Raw genomic sequence first — 24074 nt, forward strand, 5'->3', positions numbered from 1 at the left:
ATACGCTGAAGTCAAGGTTCACAGCACAGAGTTGTACAGTGCAATGCAAGCTGTAGGGCTTTCACACAGAAAACAATATTAGAATTGTATAGTCAGAATTAGAATATTAAGAAACATTCATGTGTTTGGGTTGAGTTCAGGAGTCTCACAGTGTGGGGAGTGAAGCTGCTGTGTAGTCTGGTGGTACAGCAGCTTCACTCCTGTACCTGTTGTCAGATGGCAGCAGGTGAACACACTGTGGCTGGGTGGGTGTTGTCTTTTAGTATCTTTGGGCTCTGTGCAGACATCTCTCTTCACTGATGTCACTGATGCTCTGTAGATGGTACCAGTCATGTTCTGGTGGTTTGAAGTCCCTGGTTAACATGTTTCTTGATTCCTGTGCATGCACACACTTTTTAAAGTGCAGAAGCTGTTGTCTGGCAGAAATCCTGGCAGAGGCAGAGTTTATTCATAAAGACGAGACTGAGAAGACCAACAGAAACAATGTAGCTGACTGCAGCCTCACAGTGTGCTGCCACCTCTGTCCCTGTCTGCCATTTAACTTCTGCCCTCAGTGGAATGCATCGCCTGCTCAGGTAAGCAAAGGGAAAACAGTTGAGTTCAACACATACACACTTTGAAAAAGTACACAATAAGAACAAAGTATGAAGCATTCTAAAGGTTGCCCTTTAATACAGAACAATTTTACCCTCCCTTCACAGATCAGGTCCTTGTAAGCCCTCGCTGACATTTTCACCTCAATTGCAATGAAACCATCTTTTGTGTGTGTGTGTGTGTGCGCCTTAAAAAAATCAGGAACCAAGAACCAGTGGGTTTGGGTGTGAGGTCCACAGACGGGGTAGGAAAGCCACAAAGTATTGACTTCACCAGTAATGTTTGATCAGACATGTTCAGCAGAAGCAGCTATATTAGCGAGAATGACAGTGCTTTATCACAACAAGTGTGTACATCCACAGTCCTGGGTTTTCTGGTTTACCTTTGAATGATGAATACAGACTACTGTCACCTGGTGGTGTGGAGAGGTATTTCATCACACACAGTTGGTGTCGGCTGTAGTCCTTGTTGTTTGTTCCAGTGCAGCTTTTAGACGCAGGCACATGAGACAACAGAACAGTCAAATTTAATTGCTGCTAGTTCTCCTTAAAGAAGGGACAAGGTATTACAGACCACCTTCAAGTGTTAGAGATTACTCTAAACAGATGATTAATAGATTATCACAATAATGATAATGATGACACTGAATCCAACTGTTTCCTACTGAGGAGGCTGAGTCTTCCTGTCTCTACATTATGGATACAGATGTGCTGTGATGCACTGATAGACTTACTAAAACTTACTAAAAGTCATCAGCGCTCTATATGCAAATGTTATTGCTGTGTCAGCCCACTGAGCTGATAGTTGATAATGTATTTGTGCAGCTGTGTGCATGTCTGAGTGCATCAGGACCTTTTTTTTAATGTTTTCACTGCTTCCTGTCAGTATGGTGCTTATATAAGAAGAGAATCTTTCGACTTGACTAATTCTGATCACCACTGTGTTATGTCACCAGTAACCCATCCAGAGAGTGGATGTTATAAATGGGACAGGCTTCTAATTACATTTAGAAATAAACTACCACACCACGATAAAATATAGCAAACCTGTCTCTGCAGCTGCAGCATGGTGATGGTCGTAACAAGTTCTTAATACTTGGAAACACAGAGTGTCGCAGTTTCAGCCATAACACATTCATTTTGGTCATAGTCTCATTCTCTCTGCCAAACGAACACTCATGATGTTCCAGATGTAATCACTCCCTCCTGCCCTACAGGAACCCTTTCCCACTGTTTCTACCACCTGACCCTCCCTGCCAGCTCAGCTTTTCATTTCCCTTAATCAGCCCAGTAGTATATGTATAGTTTAATTGCATCAGCATTCCATCAGATTGTGTAGTTTGCATCTGCTCAAGCTTTCTTGGCCTGCTCTGATTATGATATATATATATATATATATATATATATATATATATATATATATATATATATATATATATATATATATATATATATATATATATACGGCCGGTCATTTGTTCGTGAAAATCTTGCTATTGATTTGGGGACAATGACATGACTGGTTTGCTAGCTAATCATGTTAGCTAGCATACTGTCAAATTATATTTACTGTTTGTCAACCGTACGCAATGTTATTGACTTTGAATCTTGCTAGCATAGCGTTAGCTTTCTGGCTCATGGCTGAGCGGACTAGAATATCTCCCGTTGCAAAGTCGTATCTATGGTCCGTCCTATTTACTGAAGGAGTGAACAACGTCTCTGCTGCATAAGAATCTGACGGGAGAGTAATGACTGTTCCAGGTATTAGTCAAACCCTCAGGCGTTACCAGGGAAACCAAGTTATGGCTTGTGAAAAACTTTATATTTTGATTGTAAAACGCATGAAAATGTAAATTAATGGTCCGAATTTCTTTTCTTTGGCAAGTGACCATGGTATAAGCGGGATAATGCCCTTCGAGGTGTCCATAAACAGGAGTTAATATATATATATATATATATATATATATATATATATATATATATATATATATATATATATATATACATATATATACACATATATATATATGTACAGTGGCGTGCACAGACTTTTTGAAGGGCAGGGGCAAAAAGAAGGGCACTTTAGCACGCGCTTTGGCTCCCAAGGGGGTACTTTAGCGCGTGTTTTGGCTCCCAAGAGGGCACTTTAGCGCATGTTTTGGCACCCAAGAGGGCAGTTAATCATGTTTTAACCAGCCAAGGGGGCAGTTTAGTGTGTTTTGCCAACCAAGAGGGCACTTTAGCGCACATTTTGGCTCCCAAGAGGGCACTTTAGCGCGTGTTTTGGCTCCCAAGAGGGCACTTTAGCACATGTTTTGGCTCCCAAGAGGGCAGTTTATCATGTTTTAACCAGCCAAGGGGGCAGCTTAGTGTGTTTTGCCAACCAAGAGGGCACTTTAGTGCACATTTTGGCTCCCAGGAGGGCACTTTAGCGCGCGTTTGTCAACAATTGGGCCACGAAGGGGGGCGACTGCCCCCTTTGTGCACATCACTGTATATATATATATATATGTATATATATATATATATATAGATATATAGATATATAGATATATATATATATATATGTCTATATAGATATATAGATATATATATATATATATGTCTATATATATATATATATATATATATATATATATATATACATATATATATATATATATATACGGAAGCCCTAAACGGCCATGCATTCATATATTTTATTTCCTCCGTTTTCCCGTGATAACGAGTTAATTTCCTCCGTTTTCCCAAGATAACGGGATAATTTTCTCTAGATCTCGTGATAACGAAACTTTGTTTCCCCGGGATAACACACCTTCGGACACATCATAAGAGCTTGTACCCTTTATCAGCCAAGTGCACAGTAAGTCATTTCATCATGTTCAGCAAAAATCATGCAGGCACACTTCAAACATGCACACACACGATTCACAGGAACACAGATGTTCTCGGTTCACAGCGAGACGCTTTCAAAATAAAAGTCCCGCATTTAGTGTCTAATATAATTAATGAAATAATAACCTGGCTTCAAAGAATATCAGTTAACTAAATGAAAACAAGATGTTCTTATTAACAATTCACATTAAAGGTCATTTACAGTCATTACACTAACTGACTGACTCATTCACACACACACACACACACACACCTTATTATATCGTTATCTCGGGAAAACAAAGTTTCGTTATCTCGAGATCTCGAGAAAATGATCTCGTTATCTCGGGAAAACGGAGGAAATAAAATGTATGAATGCATGGCCGTTTAGGGCTTCCATATATATATATATTTATATATATAGACTTGTGTCTATCACACAAGTCTATCAATGCATGAATGCTAGTCATATATATGTATATATATATATATATATATATACACACACATATATATAGCATGCTGAATCTGTTTGGATTGGAGATCATACATTGTTCCTACTGTTCCTGAATGAGTCCTGTTTCACAGCACAGCAGGCTGCTTTGACATCAACATGCTGCCTGATGTTGTGGATGTTGACAGTGCATTTAATAGTGTGTGTGTGATCATAAGAACACTTCAAACATCACTGGTGAATACTGGAGCTGGTGCTGAAGTGCATTAGCAGGCTTCCACACCAGACGTGCAAGTGTGTGTGTGTTTGTGTGTGTGACAGAGCAGGTGGAAATCCCACTGTGAAGTGAAGCTGGCTCCCTGCAGGCTGTGAAGGTCGACAGGGGCAGAGTGTGGGACGGAGGTAGAGATAAAGGCAGGAGTAAAACTCACTGAGTTGGTAAAATGAGTCATATAAGATCGGCCTGCTGACTCTGAGTCGCTCTGTCTGCTGGGATTTGGATTATCTCATCCAACTACTGAGGGAGAAAAACATCCATGACTTATTGATGCAGCAGATAAGACACACATCCACATCTGATGGTGTCCTCTGAGTCACTGTCTTTGCAGTTTCTTGTTAAACATTTGTTTTAGGGTTTTTGAAGGCATGATACATATTTTTAGTTATGGCCCATAACTATGGAGCCAGAACGGTGACTTTAAAATTTGGCATCCAAAAAAAAAATTGACATTGAAAACAAAACCAGTACTGAAAAAAGAAACATTGTCATTGAAACATTTGTATTGAAAATAGTTGTATTGGCATTGAAACAAGTATTGGCACTGAAAAAAGAAAGTAATTCAAATAATTCAAATCCATCCATTTTATTTTATTGGGATTTTTTTGTATTTTTCAATGACAATCATGTCACTTTTTTTTCAGTGACAGATTTTTTTTACAATGTCACTTTTTTTTCAGTGTCACTGATTTTCAGTTTCAACTTTCTGTCACTGTTTTGGTGTCGAGAGGGCGGGGCCTGAGGGGAGGGGCAAGTAGAGCCTGGTTTGCATATCATTTGAGAAGGTAATGGCAGCAGCCTGCGGGAAGGCGGGGCTGGACGGTCCAGCCATAAGACATCATGTTAGGGCCCGTGTGCCGGCCGTCTCTGGGCAACACTGAGTCCAACTACCTCGCGGACTTTTCTTCAAGCTCTCTCTTGATGTGTCCAAGTCTCTGTGTATCTGGTTCTGTCCCGCAGCTCCCTAGCTTCGGTCTCTATGTGTATGGAGTGTGGTGGTAGTACCGGGGCGCCGAGCACGGAGCATTAGCCACAGTTAGCACAACAGTAGAACAGCCTGTTGCTCCGAGCCGGGGCTGCAGCGCCGACAGCAGCGCTCTGGTCTGCTCCCCGAGCTCTGTGCCACCTACCGCTACCGCTACCGGAGACCGGAGCTCCCGAGCTCCGGTATCTATATGCTATGGAGTGCGGTAGTAGTACGGAGCTAACGAGCATTAGCCCCAGCTGTGTTGCTCCGAGCCGGGGCTGCCTCGCCGACAGCAGCGCTCCGTCTGCTCCCCGAGCTCCGTGCTCGGCTGGACCGTCCAGCCCCGCCTTCCCGCAGGCTGCTGCCATTACCTTCTCAAATGATATGCAAACCACGCTCTACTTGCCCCTCCCCTCAGGCCCCTCCCTCTCGACGCCAAAACAGTGACAGAAAGTTGAAACTGAAAATCAGTGACACTGAAAAAAAACTGACATTGTAAAAAAAATCTGTCACTGAAAAAAAAGTGACATGAAGAAAAAATCTGAAGATTGTCATTGAAAAATACAAAAAAATCCCAATAAAATAAAATGATAAGATTTTCGCATTTGAATTATTTGAATTACTTTCTTTTTTCAGTGCCAATACTTGTTTCAATGCCAATACAACTGTTTTTAATACAAATGTTTCAATGACAATGTTTCTTTTTTCAGTACTGGTTTTGTTTTCAATGCCAATTTTTTTTTTGGATGCCAAATTTTAAAGTCACCGTTCTGGCTCCATACATAACACTCCTTTGGTTCACTCTCATCACAATCACAAACTCTCATTTCCATTTGCAGCTTTTAATCAAAAAGCTGTCATAAGCCCCTGTACAACAGACAAAGTTAGCATCTAGTTGGTGAACACATGTGGAGCATTTAGCTACAAAGCCCGATGTCAAGCCAAATGGAGAGTGCATCCAGGACATATATTACTGATACAGGAATGCTAATGTTGCTCTGACCCCATTTGCAACTTGCCACTTTGGCCATTAGCAAACAAAAAATCAAGTATTAATGCAAACAAGTAGCTTTGACACCCCTCACCTCCATGTGAGGCAGAAGTGTTTAAAACTTGTAAATGCATTTGTCTTTCAAAGACACCCCTTTACCTCTGTCACTGGCCGGGACGGAGGCTGTTTTCTGGGGGAATGTTCACTGAAGTCTCTGTCTGGAGGGCTGACCGTCACCGTGACAACAGTAACTACAACAACACCATAATGGAAGGAGACAAACAGTTGGTGAGTTCAAGTTTTTTGCTGGGACAAATGATGACAGAAATGTGAAAAAGAGTCGGTACGAGACAGGATGACAGACAGGAGGACACACACTACTGCACATATAACTGCCTTTTTTTCCTCCTCATAGGGCAGTGAGGATGGGCTAGTGAGAGGTCTATGAATGTAGTCTCCCGAGAGTCTTTGCTCTGTAGTGATGACAGCTAAAGGGACAGTAAAATTACCCATTGTTCTAAAATCCAGGACACAAACGATGGCAAAGAAACACAGATTCTGTCCTCTGCCACTGCACCTCACTGAGGCCACATGATAGCTAACAGCTCAGCCAGCTCCATTCAATGATGATTCAAATCTAGTAAATGGCTTCAGGTTGAGATTATTTTGTCATACTTACTGATTTCCACAGTCAAGACTGAACTTCTATGCTTCAGTGTATTTCACATGGGAGTGACAGTCTGTCCTGAAAACAGTGGAACAGAAAGGTGAGGTGAGGAGAAGGTGAGGGCTCTACGCATGGTTACTGTACTGTGGCGGCAGCATCCTGCAGCTAATCGATGCTGTCCACTTGTTTGTGGACACAGAGAGGAGAGATTCAGTGCGAGGCTCTCTCTCAGGGCAGATCTGCTGATGCAGGAGCAACTTCAAAATATCTGATTAGAGAGTATTGATTTCCATTAATAACAGCAGAGAGGCCGGGGGTGGGCAGCGACCCAGGGGCGTTCTGGGGCTTAGCCCATAAATGTTTGAATGAGTCTGGGGTTAAGTGTCAATCAATGAATAATGTCATTTGAATAAAGTGCAGACATACAAAGACATTATAATTATTATTATTGCTTCAAACACAGCGTTAACTGTCAGAAACAGCTCTTGCCTCCTTTAAAATATATTAAACTAAAGTTTAAAGATGTTTAAGGTATAACTATTGTAAAAAGGTCATGCTAGCCCACAATCTGACTGAATGATCATTTTATTTATTTCACTGACTTCAGCTAGCATTCCTTTACTGAGCAATATATCCAACCAGTAAAACCAACACGATTATGAAAGTCACCTAGACTCACTTAGGAGAAGCCAATCTAGTGAACACTGCAAAAGTTTTCTGGTAAACAGCTAAACGTTTCATTCTTTGAAACACATATATCACTCGTTCCGTTTTCCCATTTCAACTGTCAGCCTCAATCAGCACACATTTGCATCTCCACCACACCTGGGCTACCTGCTTCAATCTGTGTTTTAAACCAATGTGCACTTCTGATCCCTGCAGTAAGTATCACCACTAATAAAGTGGCTCTGCTGACTCAGTTATAAGAGTTTCATTTACCTTAACCTCTTCCCAATAAAAGTGCCCCAATTATTTAGTCATTTTAAAGCTTTTATTATGAAGCAGCATTACAGGAAATGTAACAAAATACGACTTCTGAAACAGCTGAAAGTGAACATGATGAAACAGTAAAACACAGCAGATGTTTGAAAGAACAAACAGGAAGAGAGAAACTGAAGAGATTCGGTTGGAGGCTACAATACTGAGAGCTGAACACACTGACTTTTAGAAACTTCTTTCTTTCAGTCTTCCTGCACAGACTTAAGTTGAGAATCAACTTGAGTGGAATCTGCTGGTCAGAGTGCTGTTCTTCACCATCAATCAATCAATTCAGTCATTTTTAAACATTAATCACCATCACATTGCCTCAGTGGGCTTTACAATCTGTACAGTGAACGACATCCTCTGTCCTTAGATCATCGATTCAAGGAAAAACTTCACATATTGAGAAAGAAAAACTTTTTTCAAAGGGAGAAAGATGGAAGGAACTTCAGGAAGAGCCACAGCGGAGGATCCGTCTCCCAGGATGGACAGACGTGCAATTGATGTCGCATGTACAGAACAGAAAAACAAAATCACAGTTTACAAGATGCATTGATAGAATATCTGATACAGATTATAACACATGTAAAGCGTGTGGATCCAGGAGAAGACTGAGCAGGCCAAAGCACTGTCAAGTGATGCCCGGGCTACACCACATCCTCTCCACCGTGGTGAGTAAGTTTAGCGTTAACTAGCTTTATGTTGTTAGCTGCTGTAAATAAATGTTACGGTCCTTTCTTTGAATTCAAATTAACAAACCTTTTGGCCTCGTTCTGGCTCTATAGAACCATCTTTAGCCAAAGGAGTGCTAAGTTGAATTATCAAATAATTCAGCGTGCCCGTTCAAAGATATGAATTTATCAGTACTTCAACATATGTAATGCTTATTAGTTGCGACTCAGAACATTTTATACTTAATTAATAATGTTTATCTCCACCTCCGCTCACTGGCTAGAATCCGTTTGGAGCTGTTTCAGAGCTTTGGAGAAGCCTTGTCATTGTAATTATCAGGCACTTTCTCCTCTCTGAGACCCAGGGGGAGTTTTAGACTTCACTCTTCTCTTCCTCCTGTCCTCCAGCATGCTCAGTGATCTGCTGTGGAGAATTTAAGAGGACGATTTCACACCTGAGAGGGAACCATGTGACAGATATCTTTGAGATAACGGTGACAAGGCTCCTGAGTCACTGTGGCTTTGTCAGTCACATTGCAGGGAGAGGTTCTCTAATCCTCGATGGTGCAGGGTTAGTCAACCAGACATCTGACAGTCCAATCCATCATGCATTCCAGAGGTGAGTGTGAATGATCCCCACCCTGGAATCAGGGAGCAATAACCAAACAAGAGAGAGACTCAAGAGAAGGATGTTCACTTTAAAACATAGATATTTTAAACTAAAGGAAAAGTAAACAAAATGAAGCATGAATAATCACAGATAACTGCTCTGCACAGTGTACAGGACTCCTGATGCCGGAACTGGAGTGACATCAGCCGAGACCCCTGACCGCAGAGCTGGGGCAGACTGGGAGGACTGGGCTCTGAGGCACTGGGCAGACTGGGAGGACTGGGCTCTGAAGCACTGGGCAGACTGGGCTCTGAGGCACTGGGCAGACTGGGCTCTGAGGCACTGGGCAGACTGGGCTCTGAGGCACTGGGCAGACTGGGCTCTGAGGCACTGGGTAGACTGGGCTCTGAGGCACTGGGCAGACTGGACTCTGAGGCACTGGGCAGACTGGACTCTGAGGCACTGGGCAGACTGGACTCTGAGGCACTGGGCAGACTGGGAGGACTGGGCTCTGAGGCACTGGGCAGACTGGGCTCTGAGGCACTGGGCAGACTGGGCTCTGAAGCACTGGGCAGACTGGGAGGACTGGGCTCTGAGGCACTGGGCAGACTGGACTCTGAGGCACTGTGCAGACTGGGCTCTGAGGCACTGTGCAGACTGGGCTCTGAGTTACTGGGCAGACTGGGAGGACTGGGCTCTGAGGCACTGGGCAGACTGGGCTCTGAGGCATTGGGCAGACTGGGCTCTGAGGCACTGTGCAGACTGGGCTCTGAGGCACTGGGCAGACTGGGAGGACTGGGCTCTGAGGCACTGGGCAGACTGGGCTCTGAGGCATTGGTCAGACTGGGCTCTGAGGCATTGGGCAGACTGGGCTCTGAGGCACTGTGCAGACTGGACTCTGAGGCATTGGGCAGACTGGGCTCTGAGGCACTGTGCAGACTGGACTCTGAGGCATTGGGCAGACTGGGCTCTGAGGCACTGTGCAGACTGGGCTCTGAGGCACTGGGCAGACTGGGAGGACTGGGCTCTGAGGCACTGGGCAGACTGGGCTCTGAGGCACTGGGCAGACTGGACTCTGAGGCATTGGGCAGACTGGGCTCTGAGGCACTGTGCAGACTGGGCTCTGAGGCACTGGGCAGACTGGGAGGACTGGGCTCTGAGGCACTGGGCAGACTGGGCTCTGAGGCACTGGGCAGACTGGGCTCTGAAGCACTGGGCAGACTGGGAGGACTGGGCTCTGAGGCACTGGGCAGACTGGACTCTGAGGCACTGGGCAGACTGGGAGGACTGGGCTCTGAAGCACTGGGCAGACTGGGCTCTGAGGCACTGGGCAGACTGGGAGGACTGGGCTCTGAAGCACTGGGCAGACTGGGCTCTGAGGCACTGGGCAGACTGGGAGGACTGGGCTCTGAGGCACTGGGCAGACTGGACTCTGAGGCACTGTGCAGACTGGGCTCTGAGGCACTGTGCAGACTGGGCTCTGAGGCACTGGGCAGACTGGGAGGACTGGGCTCTGAGGCACTGGGCAGACTGGGCTCTGAGGCATTGGGCAGACTGGGCTCTGAGGCACTGTGCAGACTGGGCTCTGAGGCACTGGGCAGACTGGGAGGACTGGGCTCTGAGGCACTGGGCAGACTGGGCTCTGAGGCATTGGGCAGACTGGGCTCTGAGGCATTGGGCAGACTGGGCTCTGAGGCACTGTGCAGACTGGGCTCTGAGGCACTGGGCAGACTGGGAGGACTGGGCTCTGAGGCACTGGGCAGACTGGGCTCTGAGGCACTGGGCAGACTGGACTCTGAGGCATTGGGCAGACTGGGCTCTGAGGCACTGGGCAGACTGGACTCTGAGGCATTGGGCAGACTGGGCTCTGAGGCACTGTGCAGACTGGGCTCTGAGGCACTGGGCAGACTGGGAGGACTGGGCTCTGAGGCACTGGGCAGACTGGGCTCTGAGGCACTGGGCAGACTGGGCTCTGAAGCACTGGGCAGACTGGACTCTGAGGCATTGGGCAGACTGGGCTCTGAGGCACTGGGCAGACTGGGAGGACTGGGCTCTGAAGCACTGGGCAGACTGGGCTCTGAGGCACTGGGCAGACTGGGCTCTGAGGCACTGGGCAGACTGGGCTCTGAGGCACTGGGCAGACTGGGCTCTGAAGCACTGGGCAGACTGGGAGGACTGGGCTCTGAGGCACTGGGCAGACTGGGAGGACTGGGCTCTGAAGCACTGGGCAGACTGGGCTCTGAGGCACTGGGCAGACTGGGCTCTGAGGCACTGGGCAGACTGGGCTCTGAGGCACTGGGCAGACTGGGAGGACTGGGCTCTGAAGCACTGGGCAGACTGGGCTCTGAGGCACTGGGCAGACTGGGCTCTGAGGCACTGGGCAGACTGGGCTCTGAGGCACTGGGCAGACTGGGCTCTGAAGCACTGGGCAGACTGGGAGGACTGGGCTCTGAGGCACTGGGCAGACTGGGAGGACTGGGCTCTGAAGCACTGGGCAGACTGGGCTCTGAGGCACTGGGCAGACTGGGCTCTGAGGCACTGGGCAGACTGGGCTCTGAAGCACTGGGCAGACTGGACTCTGAGGCACTGGGCAGACTGGGCTCTGAGGCACTGGGCAGACTGGGCTCTGAGGCACTGGGTAGACTGGGCTCTGAGGCACTGGGCAGACTGGACTCTGAGGCACTGGGCAGACTGGACTCTGAGGCACTGGGCAGACTGGGAGGACTGGGCTCTGAGGCACTGGGCAAACTGGGCTTGGGTGCGTTGGTCTGGCTGGGCTTGGAGGCAATGATCAGGTTGCATAAATGCAAAAACACAAAGGGAGGGAAGCAGGATTGGAATCTAAAAAGCAAAAAATCTAAAAAGTAAATGCCAACAGAGCAGCTTTTGATTGGTTTTTGTGTTGTTGGTATTTACACACCAAGAATTTAGTTGGTAGAGAGGAGAGAGAGGAAGGAAAAATGAACTGGTGAACAGACTCAGGTTTGATAAACCATTATCTGGTCTTTGTTCCAGATAGAAACATGGCTTATTGGTTGCCCAGCAGCAAAGTTAACACTATTGATCGACACAGTGGAGAAGCTCAAATCAGCTTGCCATGAGCACAAAGAAAGGCAGGCGCCAACCATTACTTAATATTTCAGATGCAGCATCTAAATGGGACTCTTCAATGAAAGCAGCGTTAAGCTTGTAATATATAATATCAATATCTACAGTAGTATCCATATGTCCATCCGCCGCGTTAATTCAGCCCATTTCCTCAGTGTGGATGAACGCCAATGGCCACTGTAGCAGCCCATCAGTGTGATGACGGCTGCCGTCCATCGTAGCAGAGGAAACAGCAGAGTAGTAGAAAGTGGTCTGTTTCTTCCTGTGGAAAATTCCTCACTTGTGAGGGAAGAGGCTGGGTTGCGCAAGATCGACAGTCTGTGACTTGTCCAGTGAGGTTGAAGAATCTGGCATAGGTTCTGTTTGAATACAAATCTTTGGGTGCTCCTTTTTAACAACAGCTGCACTGTAGAAAGCAGGTGTTTCATTCTGCAACATGTTACAATGGGAAGAGGCTCGTAAACTCTGACATCATGGCTCTTCCACCGGAGCTGAGGAGCATTCAGGTGCAGCTCGTGAGGACCATGTGGTGAGTCTCAGCTGGGTTGCATAACAAAATGAGAGTTTGTAATTCTTTAGCGCTGTACAGACATAAAACGAATATACAGTTAGTATAGGCTGTCAGCTGGCAGGCAAGTGAGACAAAGATATTTAGTTGAAAAATATGTTTCTTTTTAATTTACAAGTAACCAAAAACTTAATAACATAAGTACTGAAGAATCATTCTTGGCCCAGAGGTATGAGGTCACCCTTACAGAACTAAACTGAAGCACTAGCTTAAGCAAACTTAACATCTGACATTTGAGCGGGTTGAACATCAGCATCTATGGAAGACACTGAAAGCTTTTGGGCTTAGCCCAGGTTTGATTGCCAAGATCCAGGTACAGTAGCATGATAAACAAGTATACTCAAAGTTAACGGTGGTTTGGCTGCACATGTTGTTGTCCAGAGGGGGGTGAGGAAGGGATGCTGTCCTCCTGGGATGTTGTATTCCCTCACCATTGAGTGCTCAGCTGGCAGGTTGCACATCAGTTGTTATTCTATCAACATATGCAGATAATGCTGTGATATTAATATATTTGCTGTTTATTAATTCATAGTTTTAAAGAAAATGTAGGTCTATTCAATAAAATCTCCTCTGCTAAGTTATACTGGAAACAGTATTGGTTGAGAAAAAGTCTTTAAATGACTTAGTTCTGGCAGGAGGGCTCAGTTGGAGGAAAGGGGGATGAAGTTCTTGGGGGAGACTCTGTGTTAGAAATGAACTGGGAGAAAGCTTTAGAGAAAATAGAGGACAGGCTTCAAAAGTGGAAGTGGCTTCTGGTATCATCTTCCTTATAGCACAGGGTGGCTTGTGTGGCTCCCCCTTCAAGTGTCTTTCTAGAATTCAAGCTGCCCTGGTTGATTTATTTTGGGTTGAACTAGACTGGATTCCTTTGGCGATTCTGTTTCTTCCAGAGGAAGAGGCGCTGCTTTCTGCCTCCATTGTATTCAGAGGGTGCTGTTTGGTCCTGAAGACTTGGTGTGGAGACCACTGGCACACAAAGTCATACAATAGTTTGGTGGTCTGAGACTGCAGTACTCACTGTTCCTGATGGATTTACAAACTTTAAAGCCTCAGACTGTGACACATTTCCACTATGGAGACTTGACAGTGTAGAAAACACTGTTTGGACTCCCCCTGCTGGGCGGGATCAGCAGTGATAAAAATGTTCTGCAGAGCACGGATTCTTACTTTTGGATCTGTAGTTGACATTGCTTGATCTGACCTGAACAATGCAGCTGCTCTAGCAGTGAGATCTGTGAGGAACATCAACCAGCTTCTTGTTCACTGTCTGACTGGATGTGAGTATCTCCTGTTAGAGGACCACGTAACGGTGTGAATGTGCTGATGCTGATGATCCTTTTCTTTGTTTAGATGTTCGTCCCAGGTAGGATAACTGTGCTGGTTATTTTCTGGATGACCAGTGGACAGTTGTAGCTCTGTGCAGAATGATGGTTAAATGTCAGGACAAAATGAAACTACACTGTTGCGTTGACAGACTTGTCTGTTTGCAAGGTCAAGCCTCCATATGCCTCTCTGAACCAGTGGAGGCAGATTCCCACCACTGAGTCTGGTTCTGTTTGAGGTTTCTGCTTGTTGAAAAGCATCTTTTTTTGCCCCTGTCTCCAACTACTTGCTCATTGGTGAAATGATGGGTCTCTATAAATAGATTAATTAAAGAGTATGTTCTAGATCGGCTCAGTCTGGAAAGTGTCGAGAGATGACTTTTGTTGTGAATTGATTCTGTACAAATAAACATTGATTGGTTTTACTCCCGTGATATCAACACTATGTACATGTTTTGTTTTGTCCTGATTGAGAGACTAGAGGAAGAAATCACATGCTGAAATAGAAAAGTCATTATCTTCAAGAAGTGTCATCATCTTGTGTCACACAGTATTACACCAGACTACCATCAGCTGCACCGGGCCAAATTCGTCAAAGTTGAATTAACAAAAGGAGTCTCTAACACACACATGCACACGTGCACACACACACACGCACACAGACACACACACACAGAGAGAGCACACTTAGTGATCTGTGCCACTGGTCAGCTGATCCAGGTTCTTCCTGTTGAAGCACAGACCCAACCAACAGACAAATATCTGATACTGTGAGCACACAGTTTTCAGAGTACCTTTCCAGAAAAAAAGCACTAACATAAATAACATGACAACAGGGTTGGCTGCTTTCATACAGTATCGTTTGAACTTATTCTAGCAAGGTAGTTTGCAACCATATTTATTTGAAAATCAATCACTGAATCATGTTGCATCAGTTTCTTCCCTGCCCATAAAAATGATAAAAATACTTAACAGGACTGTGTGGCTGTTAATCCAAGGCCAGTCTGGAGGAAAGCAGTGGTTGTAATACGGTCCACAATTGACCAGCTCCTCAGATGAAAATGAGAATTGATTTTGATGTTCTGCAGTTTAAAAGATTTAATGCAAGCATTACTTTAACGGTTGGCGGACACATCTTTGATTTTCCTTTCCAACAACGTGACAGAAAAATGTAAAACAATAAATCATTTGCAGATAAACAACAAGATGAATCAGAGCCCATTTATATTCGTCTCACAGAAACAAAACGGCTAACTGTGATTTGCATATTAAAACAGTAAAGGAACTAGGAATGTGTAATGAATGACCTTATATAAACTCAATGATATTCAGTTTCTTTACTGAGCACATCTCAGAAGTAATGAACAAGGGACAAGGGATTTCTTCCCTTACACTTTCTGAAATGTGTCAAAAGGTTTAAAGGTACCACGTAGCAGTATAGATCATATGACCCCTGTTTGGTTACTATCTCATGCACACCTGAGCACGTCAGTGACATGATACATGGTCTGGTCTATGGTTTCACGAGTGTAAAACTGATTTACACTCAACTTGGGCTCCCTGTAAGTTTCAGAGGAGATCTCATCAAGCTCTCAATGAAGTTTCAGAATGTCTCCCCAGTACTGGAAAGGAGCCAGGTTTAAGCGGTAAAGTCTCAAGTCTCACGTATTGCTCCTAAGGAATTTTAGGAGAAACAAATGAGAAATGTTTGAGACCAAAAAAGACTACAACAAGACTGAAATGAGAACTCTCATTGAGCTCCTTTACAGCTCCATAGCCATAAAGGAGCAAGCTTTGAGCAGTAACATTTTCCTCTGGGTGGTACCATCTACAGAGCATCAGTGACATCAGTGAAGTGAGATGTCTGCACAGAGCCCAAAGATACTAAAAGACAACACCCACCCAGCCACAGTGTGTTCACCTGCTGCCACCTGACAACAGGTACGGGAGTGAAGCTGCTGTACCACCAGACAACAGAGCAGCTTCACTCCCCACACTATGAGACTCATTCTTGACTCTACATCATATCTTTATTTTCCTTTGTGGCATAAAAGGTACAACTAACGTATATCTTGTACAACCCTGTGTACAATTCTGCATTCTGGAGAATGATAAATTAACTGAACCTTGAAATCAGTCAACAAGGTTGTAAGGCACACATACAGACAACCCAACTAACAAACACAAGAACACAGGTGAAAACATAACCTCCTTGGTGGAGGTAAAGACCCTCAAATGCCAAGGTTCAGTTGTAGTGATGACTTGTGCCGTTGAGTCAATCTCTGGCCCTGCAGCACCGTTTTGACGTGGTCAGGTGTTACTGTGGACAAAAACTGATTTATTGAACAGAAGGTCCACTTACTGCATGATTTGTGGAGCTGTCAGCCAAATCTTGTGTGCTCATATGGTGATGGTGTTTGGGTAGCTGTCAATGAGATGGTTCAGCTGTCACACATGACCAGGCCAGACGTCAGAATAACATTTTGGCGGACACATTTGAATTTGTACGCATCATGTGTACATATTGATATTTTTACAATATGTGTCATATATGTTAAAATGACAAGTTCATGAGTTGACTTAGATGTCAGGAGGTAGAGGTTGGTGGCTGCCACATGAAGTATGAAGTGTTTTAACATTTGTAAGCATGATGCCACTAGATTTTTTTTTAAATGACGCCAGGACAATTTCACTGTGTTTGTGGTGAGGAGACCAGGTTTGCCAAAACATGCTCTCTTTCTGACACTAACCAAGAAGTTTTTCTGTCAAAGCCTAACAAGACTAGAAGCACAACATTTTCACAACATACAACAGAAGTTCCAAAATATCGGCAGAAAGGTACAGTTTTACTTGACCTAATATGCAACTTTCTTCACACAACATCCGCAGGTGGTGAGAGATTTTAACCTCTGTTTCTGGTTCTGTGGTGTTGGATGTCATATACACACCCAGTCATCTTCTTCAGCTACATTCATGTCTAAAGAGACAACCTCTGCTGTCAGTCTGGCCTGTGCCTGTCACTACAGGGAAGAACTAGTCTCATTGCAGGTTGTGTCTGAGACCAAACCAACTGCCAGTTACATGACGGTGTGTCGTCAACAATAATGTAACATTCCATATTCACTGAGACATTGAAATTAGTTGATTCAATAATTAATTATGATCTCTTACTATTATCTATGGCTCTCCTTATGGAGATCAGGACTTGCTGTGAAATATTCACTCAGAGAGCGTGCAGTAAGACGTAACTGCCAGTGAGGTGTTAGTGGGCAGCAGTCAAACACCCAGATGCATACTGAATGGTGTGAACGGTGCCCTGCGCCCCTGGAGCATGCTCAACATGAGAGGAGGGCCGACCTTGTAATAGACAGCAGGCTGCCAGCACACAGCCAAGGTGAAGAAAGGAGAGAAACGGGACACGCTTTAACTGTCGGGGCAAATTAAATCACTGTTTTACATTCTCACAATGTAGAACTCATTACCATAATATACTTTATGTACCTTGAACTTGACCTTCAAAGCCCTGTGGATGGGTGAATGTGGAGAATATGCCCTTGACTCGAAGCACAACTAGAGATTTTCATCTCTGTATAACTGGCCTATTATGTGAGACAGAAGTTGATTTGAAAAGGCCTTGGGGCTGGCACACTGTTCCCTATGGATCAGCGCTGAATAAAATTTCATCAGGCTTTTGGTGTGACCCAATTACACTTCCAAAATAATGTGAGATTAGCGTCCAGTTCCATTCATGTTCCGTTAAAAAGCACACAGAAGACAGGTACTGTTTTGTCATTCACAACCATCTTTATTGTTCTGTAGTCCAGTCTGCTTTAGATGTGAAGGATCCAAAAAGTCCCCACTCATCTATTCGTTTATTCATGTTCCACAGGTAACATACGCTGTAGATGAGACACTTAACACACGCTGCTGAGTCCAGCTGGGTCACGGTTACAATATGGCTACAAAGCAGCTCGGTCCTCTGAAATCTTATCAGTGTGAAACGACATTCTTCAGCAGATACATTTCTAGCAGCATAAATATGTTTAAAGCTCTTTTATATGTGGGAACAGATGTTTTGTGACCACAGATTATTCAGTTAAAGGGTAACTCCACCAATTTTACACATTAAAGTGTGTTTACAGGTGTTGGGGAGTGCTACTGTATATGTAATTAAAGTAGTATAAAGTATTTTTGGCTCCAGAGGAAGCTGCATGTAATCTGATAAACTGGCTCCAGTGATGTCACTTAGTAGCTAATTTGCATTGTGGGTAATGTAGGCACTACTGCTCTAACATTACAGTCCTATGACACCGTTGGACTCATCATGGACAGCAGAGCACAGATCACCTTACCATACCATACATTCTTCTATCTTTTCAAAACATGGTGCCTACAGTACCCACAATGCAATATACTATTATGTTCACATGTGCAGTAGCACGCCCAAACACCTGTAAACACTTCCTCGTGAGGCAGCCAGATTTGAGAGATAACGTGTTCATGTGATCTTGTAAATCCATCTCACCAGGCTTCAAGCTGAACACACTGGCAGTGAGCCACTCTCATCCTTTGAGGAGGAGGCGGGGTTTACATGTGACGACCAGTGAGAGAAGTGAGTGTGTGTTCCAAAACAACAATGGCTGCTCTCCAAGAGGTTGGCACTGATGCTGCTTCCATCTTTTATCAGAAACAGAGAGTGTTTTCTCCTAAAAGAGAAAAAAAAAACAGCACAAATGTCTTCGCTTTTCCAAACAGTTTCTAGTGGCGCCTTGATTGTGAAACAAACCGTCAGGTTCCAGTAAACACACTTTAATGTGTTCATTTGGTGGAGTTTAGATCTGCTCACAGTAGTAGAGTTTTTAACATTTTCTCTCTGCTGCTAATAGCTGGAAACAAATAGCATTTGAGGACGGTGATGTCACTGCTGGTTTTCACTTCCATAACGGCAACTAAATTGTGAATTCAGCTGTATTCCAAGATGTTGACTGTGGGATGCAATCTTATCTTTTTTGAGGATGAAGAGAAAGATGTATTAGCAGATAACCTCCCCACCCCCTTTTCTCTTTATTCACCAACATAAAAGCAGTAGTAGTAGTTCTCTGTCAAGACAATGTTATTTACAAACCAAAACAAATGTAAAGACGGACAAACCACAGGCTGCTCCCGCTAGAATAGAGCCGGGCCATCGGAATAATGAGACGAGAACAGAGCTGTGTAGGTAGCCAGACTGTGGTGCACATTACTTTTCACTCTTCTACAATCTGTGGTACTGCTGGACTATACTGGGTGCTTCACCTCATTTATTATACAGCATATTAATCAGGTTATTTCACAGCCACTCCACAATTTTTAGGTCAAACATGTAAGTACTCTGCTGACTTCCAGACTGACCCCCTGCCATCAACTTCCCTGTTGTTCCTTGATATCTGAGATCGCCGGAAAGGACTTAGCACAGCTATTTAACCCTGCTGCCTTCAGAGAAGCATAATGTGCCTTTTCCCATCCAAAGTATGTTCATTCGTCCAAGGATGATAGGAGAAAGGGACCTGGGGGCTGATGTGGAACTCAGCATTGTGCTAAATGGCTCCGTGATTTACTGTAAGCATAGGCACTTCATAACATGCAACTGACAGTCATTTCATAACTGATGCTGTCTATGCAGATACATAAGTCAGAGACAGGTTCAATACCAGCGACAAGAACACCTCAGTTTGTTCCAGACTAATGACTGAGACAGGCGAAGCAAACAAGGCCTATTATGGATAGAAGCAGTGGTGCCTGGGTGCAATAGTTCACACTGCCACCAGTCGAGACATATAGGACATTTTATGTGTGTGTGTGTGTGTGTTTGTGTGTGTGTGTGAGAGAGCATTTTTTTCGACGACATGCTGTGTCAGTGGCTCATGATCAAGCATGAGTGCTCCTGTAAAGGCTAGGAGGCTACAGATTGTCTGAGTGATAATGCTCATTAGGTATACTTAGACACTGAATCTCAAGCAAATACAAGTCAGGACCTATAAGAAAGTCACAATTCTTTATAAAATATACAAAATCGACCTGTGTGGAAATCAACTGACTGGCCTCCCCATATTTTAGTGATATCTCATATGAATTAAAGGGACACTCCAGTGATTTGGTATCGCAGTGCCATGAACAGTAGCAGAGGCTCATATCCTGACTCTTTTAAACCTCCCATAGTGCAACTCAAAGGGTCTATGTTGGACCCATATTCTCTTGTAAACCTTCACACATGTCCTCATCAGAAAAATAACAATTAGGTTGACTTGCTAGTGGATAGCTGCTAGCTTCAGTGTGACACTGAACTTTGGCCTTCTGTACAACAATATTTAAAGGCTGGCTTTTACTCCCCAAACTGAGTTTGACATGTACATTCATTGAAGTGCCCCTTTAAACTTGCCATGTCTTATGCCAATAATCATCTTCCACTTTTTGCTCACATGTCTGTTGTCACATGTTAGCATACACTGTATGGTGTCTCCAGTTGAACAATATCACTAAGCTAGTCAACCACAGCACAGTGCTGCTCATGTATTTGTCTAAACATAACGGCTAACTTGATCAAACTGGCCAAAGTTTGTTTGAATCACAATCCCATTGGAGGATAATGCCTTCTTTTTTTTTTAGTAATTCCCTCATGACAGGTTGTCTCCATATGGTCTGTTGGTAATTCTTGTGTCCATTTTCATGTTCATCTTCTTCCAGTCCATCAGTTTGGTGTGTATGGATGTAAAGGGAAAATGCGATCAGTAAAGGATGGCGCCAACTTGCTATTTCTGATTGTGTTCATTTGTCCGACAGGAATGTAAGGCGGGCCTGGGGCTCCTGAAGACATCTCTAGGTAGATACAAAAAGCTTCTGTGCTTTACTCTGTAGTTGTAAGTTGTAGTTTTCTCCTCCTCATCACTCCATGTGTGGATGAAGCAATCTTTACGTGTCCATATATGTTGTGTGTCCTCCTAATGTACATCTTACAAAATGTGTAGGATTCAAGTTCATGCCTAATTGTATGTATTTCTCTACTCTGAATAAAAATGTTCTGCATAGTACCAGAGAGGTGTTTTCTACCCTTACCCCAGCAGAGTGGTCTTTGGTACCATATAGAACCCTTCCGCAATATATTCACTGAAATGCTGTTTAAGAAAATGTCAGGAGATGATTCTCAAAGCTGGTACCATAGAAAACCACTTTACAATGTGTATTAAAGCCAAAGAAAGGTTGTGCCAGGAACAGACATGTAGTCTAAAGTGCTTCTTCATCATTTTAGAATAAGTGAAGTGCTCTAAAGTGGTACTACTAAAAGTCAATATGTATGCATTTGTTTTTGGAAATTGGAATTGTGGGCTCATTCATTTTCTACACTGATACGTCATGTATGGTTGCCTGGGGGAAATGTATGTACACATGTATGTACACATGTTATGCATGTGTGGTCGAGTGTGTCAGTCATCCAGGTGTTGTTCCTCCCATGTGGAGGTCGGGATGGCGCTGTAGGGGTCCATGATGACCTTGGCGCAGCGGATGATCATTGCCACCAGCAGCAGGCAGAGGAAGGCGATGCAGGCCAGAGTCAGGCCCTGGTCCACGTCGACGAAGGCTGGTTCTGTAGTGCTCTCCACCTCCATGACTGCTGCTGTCTGCTGCTGCTGCTGTCCTCACACCCTGCTACCATCCTGAAGATCCCACTGGAGACACAGAGGAAGAGGATGGATCAGTTCTGTCATAAAGCAGGCAGAGGATGACATGAGAACAGGAGTCATCACTAAACTTTCATCATGCCTGAGGCCACATGCACGCCACAGTTTTATGTTTATCTGTGAATTTTGATAATTTCTCTCAAATGTGAGTGGTGGAATCACAGCCTTCTGTAATCGCTCTGCTTCCACCCTCAGGTTTTCTCTCTGCTGACAACCAAAACATATGCTCATGTTCTTTCCACAGAGAAGTTTTGGATGATAGTGATTGGTTAAAACTCACTGCTGACTATCCAGAGCGATACAGATAGCACACACAGCCTGGACCAGTCATGGAGGATAATGGAAGTCAGGTTATTTATACAAGGAGTTAAAAAACAACCCAGTGAATGAAATTAACCATTAAATTGACAGTCTTCTAAAAAATGACAGAGTCCTCTCAGATCAGTGACCCAGAGCTACAACACTAAGAGCCATTGTTTCAGAAACACCCATCACTGCAGCTCTGTCCAGGTGTGAAGACGGAGAGACCTGATGATATTCACACCTTCTGTTTGAAAGACAGATGTGCTTACTACACTGTAGACTCCACAACACCTGTATCTGTGGATGTGGTAGGCTTATATACTTGCATTGTAAAATAACACAGGCTTAACCTTAATCTCCTAATTTCTCTCTCAAAGACTTCCAGAGCCCACCTCCTAATGACCTGTTGCCCGAAATACAGTCTTAATGTGGTGGAGGTATAAAATATGGTCTTGACAAAAATGTTTTCAGATTTGAGGATCGTAACTTCTTACAGATAACGGGGGAAGCCGTGGGCACAGGCGCTGACCCAGCATATCCAGCCCTGGTGGTGGCACACTTAGAGGAAGAGGTCATCTAAAACACAAAAGCAAATCCATTCAGAACAAATATAAAACTGGAGGAAAGGTTTTTGGATGAAATGTTGGTATTTTGGAATAGCACAATGAAAGAACTTCAAATGTTTCACACATGTGAACGCAAATAGCTCTTTTCTAAGATTCACAATGGAGTAAACCCTTAACACATCAACTTTAACTTTAATCATCTTTTAACAACTTTTAACATCAACATTAACTTCAATCTAAAGCCCATAAAAACACAAAACCCTCCTTCACCATAACAATCACCATCCAGACCAAACACTTTCATGAAGCTCAGCATGATGACTCCTGCTGGACCAATAATGATTCCAGTTTGAAATGTTTCAATGAACAAGTTCTTAAAAAAAAATGGAAACATAGAATGTATATAACAGACTCTGTTTCAGCGGCTGCAACATGTGATTTTTTTGTTTTACCCCGATATGAAGCCAGTGAGAAGACCCATCCTGTCAGAGACTAACTACTCTAACTTTTCTCCTCACAGTTCAAGTAGCCTCTGGCTGCACATTAGGTCTGGGCCAACAGCAGTGTTAGTCATTTTCAACCACTGTGGATGATGACAAGTACATTTATTCAAGCACTGCACCTGCACACCTTCCACTCTGAGGCCAGCAGTTTCTTTGGTACTGGAATTTTTTTTTATTCATAAATAAGTTAATTTAAAAACTGAACTGGAGCAGGAGCATGAGAATGACGAGCTAGCTGGTGGAGATACCTTCCACCTAGAGTCTGAAGAGAAGTTAGACCAAAAGCAAATTAGAAAAAAAAGACATCATCATTGTAAGGAATCCTTATATAGCAAACGTTATGAACAGTTCACAAGTTATATGATTTAATACTGAATCTTCATCATATAGTGTGTGCTGGGTTGTTAAAACCTACAAACAAAGCAGAACTTCTACTTCATGCAAGGAAATACCAAGAGACCTAGATGTTCAGCTCAAGTGGTTTTAATTAAAGGTTTTCTTTATTAACTGAGTAATCCAGAGGAGCTTCAAGTTGAAACTCACAGTACACTCTAACAAACTAAGCTAATGCAAAGTTGTCCTCCAGACACACAAAGAAAGCACCCTGCGTGATGTGAATGCAGTATGATATACATCCTCCCGCTGGGGAACATGAGCTGCTCAGAGTCTCTGTGGACATGAAGACAACAGCACATGCTCTCTGTGAGAAGCTCATCTGAAGACATACAGGACTATCAATATTCAGAGTGCATGTAAGTGTAGAAAAGCTGAGGAATTATTTTGTTTCATGGTGATTTCTCTTAACCAGAGAACTCTATAAATCCTTCTTCTGCTGCACAGAGATAAGCTCCACCACCCAGGCTGCAGTACTGAAGGCAGACTGAGGGAGACAGGACAGAGGTGC

The 24074-nt window shown here is 44.0% G+C and overlaps 2 protein-coding genes across 4 annotated transcripts in view; both read right to left on the reverse strand.

The window, feature by feature from the left end:
* Positions 1-8888: 8888 nt before the first annotated feature.
* LOC115580370 (proline-rich protein 36-like) lies at positions 8889-13222 on the reverse strand. Its single transcript, XM_030414645.1, has 9 exons — positions 13193-13222; positions 11577-11862; positions 11310-11534; positions 10809-11267; positions 10356-10598; positions 9864-10241; positions 9654-9782; positions 9348-9596; positions 8889-8899 (listed from the first exon to the last, which is right to left on the reverse strand). The coding sequence occupies exons 1-9, from the start codon at positions 13220-13222 to the stop codon at positions 8889-8891; spliced, it is 2010 nt and encodes a 669-aa protein (XP_030270505.1).
* A 4643-nt stretch (positions 13223-17865) lies between these two features.
* The window catches only part of ctxnd1 (cortexin domain containing 1), a 32726-nt gene continuing 26517 nt past the window's right edge, over positions 17866-24074 (reverse strand). For 2 of the 3 annotated variants that reach the window (XM_030414005.1, XM_030414006.1), the window contains exons 2-3: positions 22596-22677; positions 17866-21786 (exon numbers count right to left, since the gene is read on the reverse strand). In XM_030414005.1, the coding sequence (XP_030269865.1) occupies positions 21544-21726 (183 nt within the window). In that variant the 5' untranslated portion in view covers positions 21727-21786; positions 22596-22677 and the 3' untranslated portion in view covers positions 17866-21543. The remainder of the gene's footprint in view (positions 21787-22595; positions 22678-24074) is intronic. The other variant, XM_030414007.1, reaches the window with a different exon arrangement.

This window comes from Sparus aurata, chromosome 4 (genome assembly GCF_900880675.1).
Source record: "Sparus aurata chromosome 4, fSpaAur1.1, whole genome shotgun sequence".
Lineage (NCBI taxonomy): Eukaryota > Metazoa > Chordata > Actinopteri > Spariformes > Sparidae > Sparus > Sparus aurata.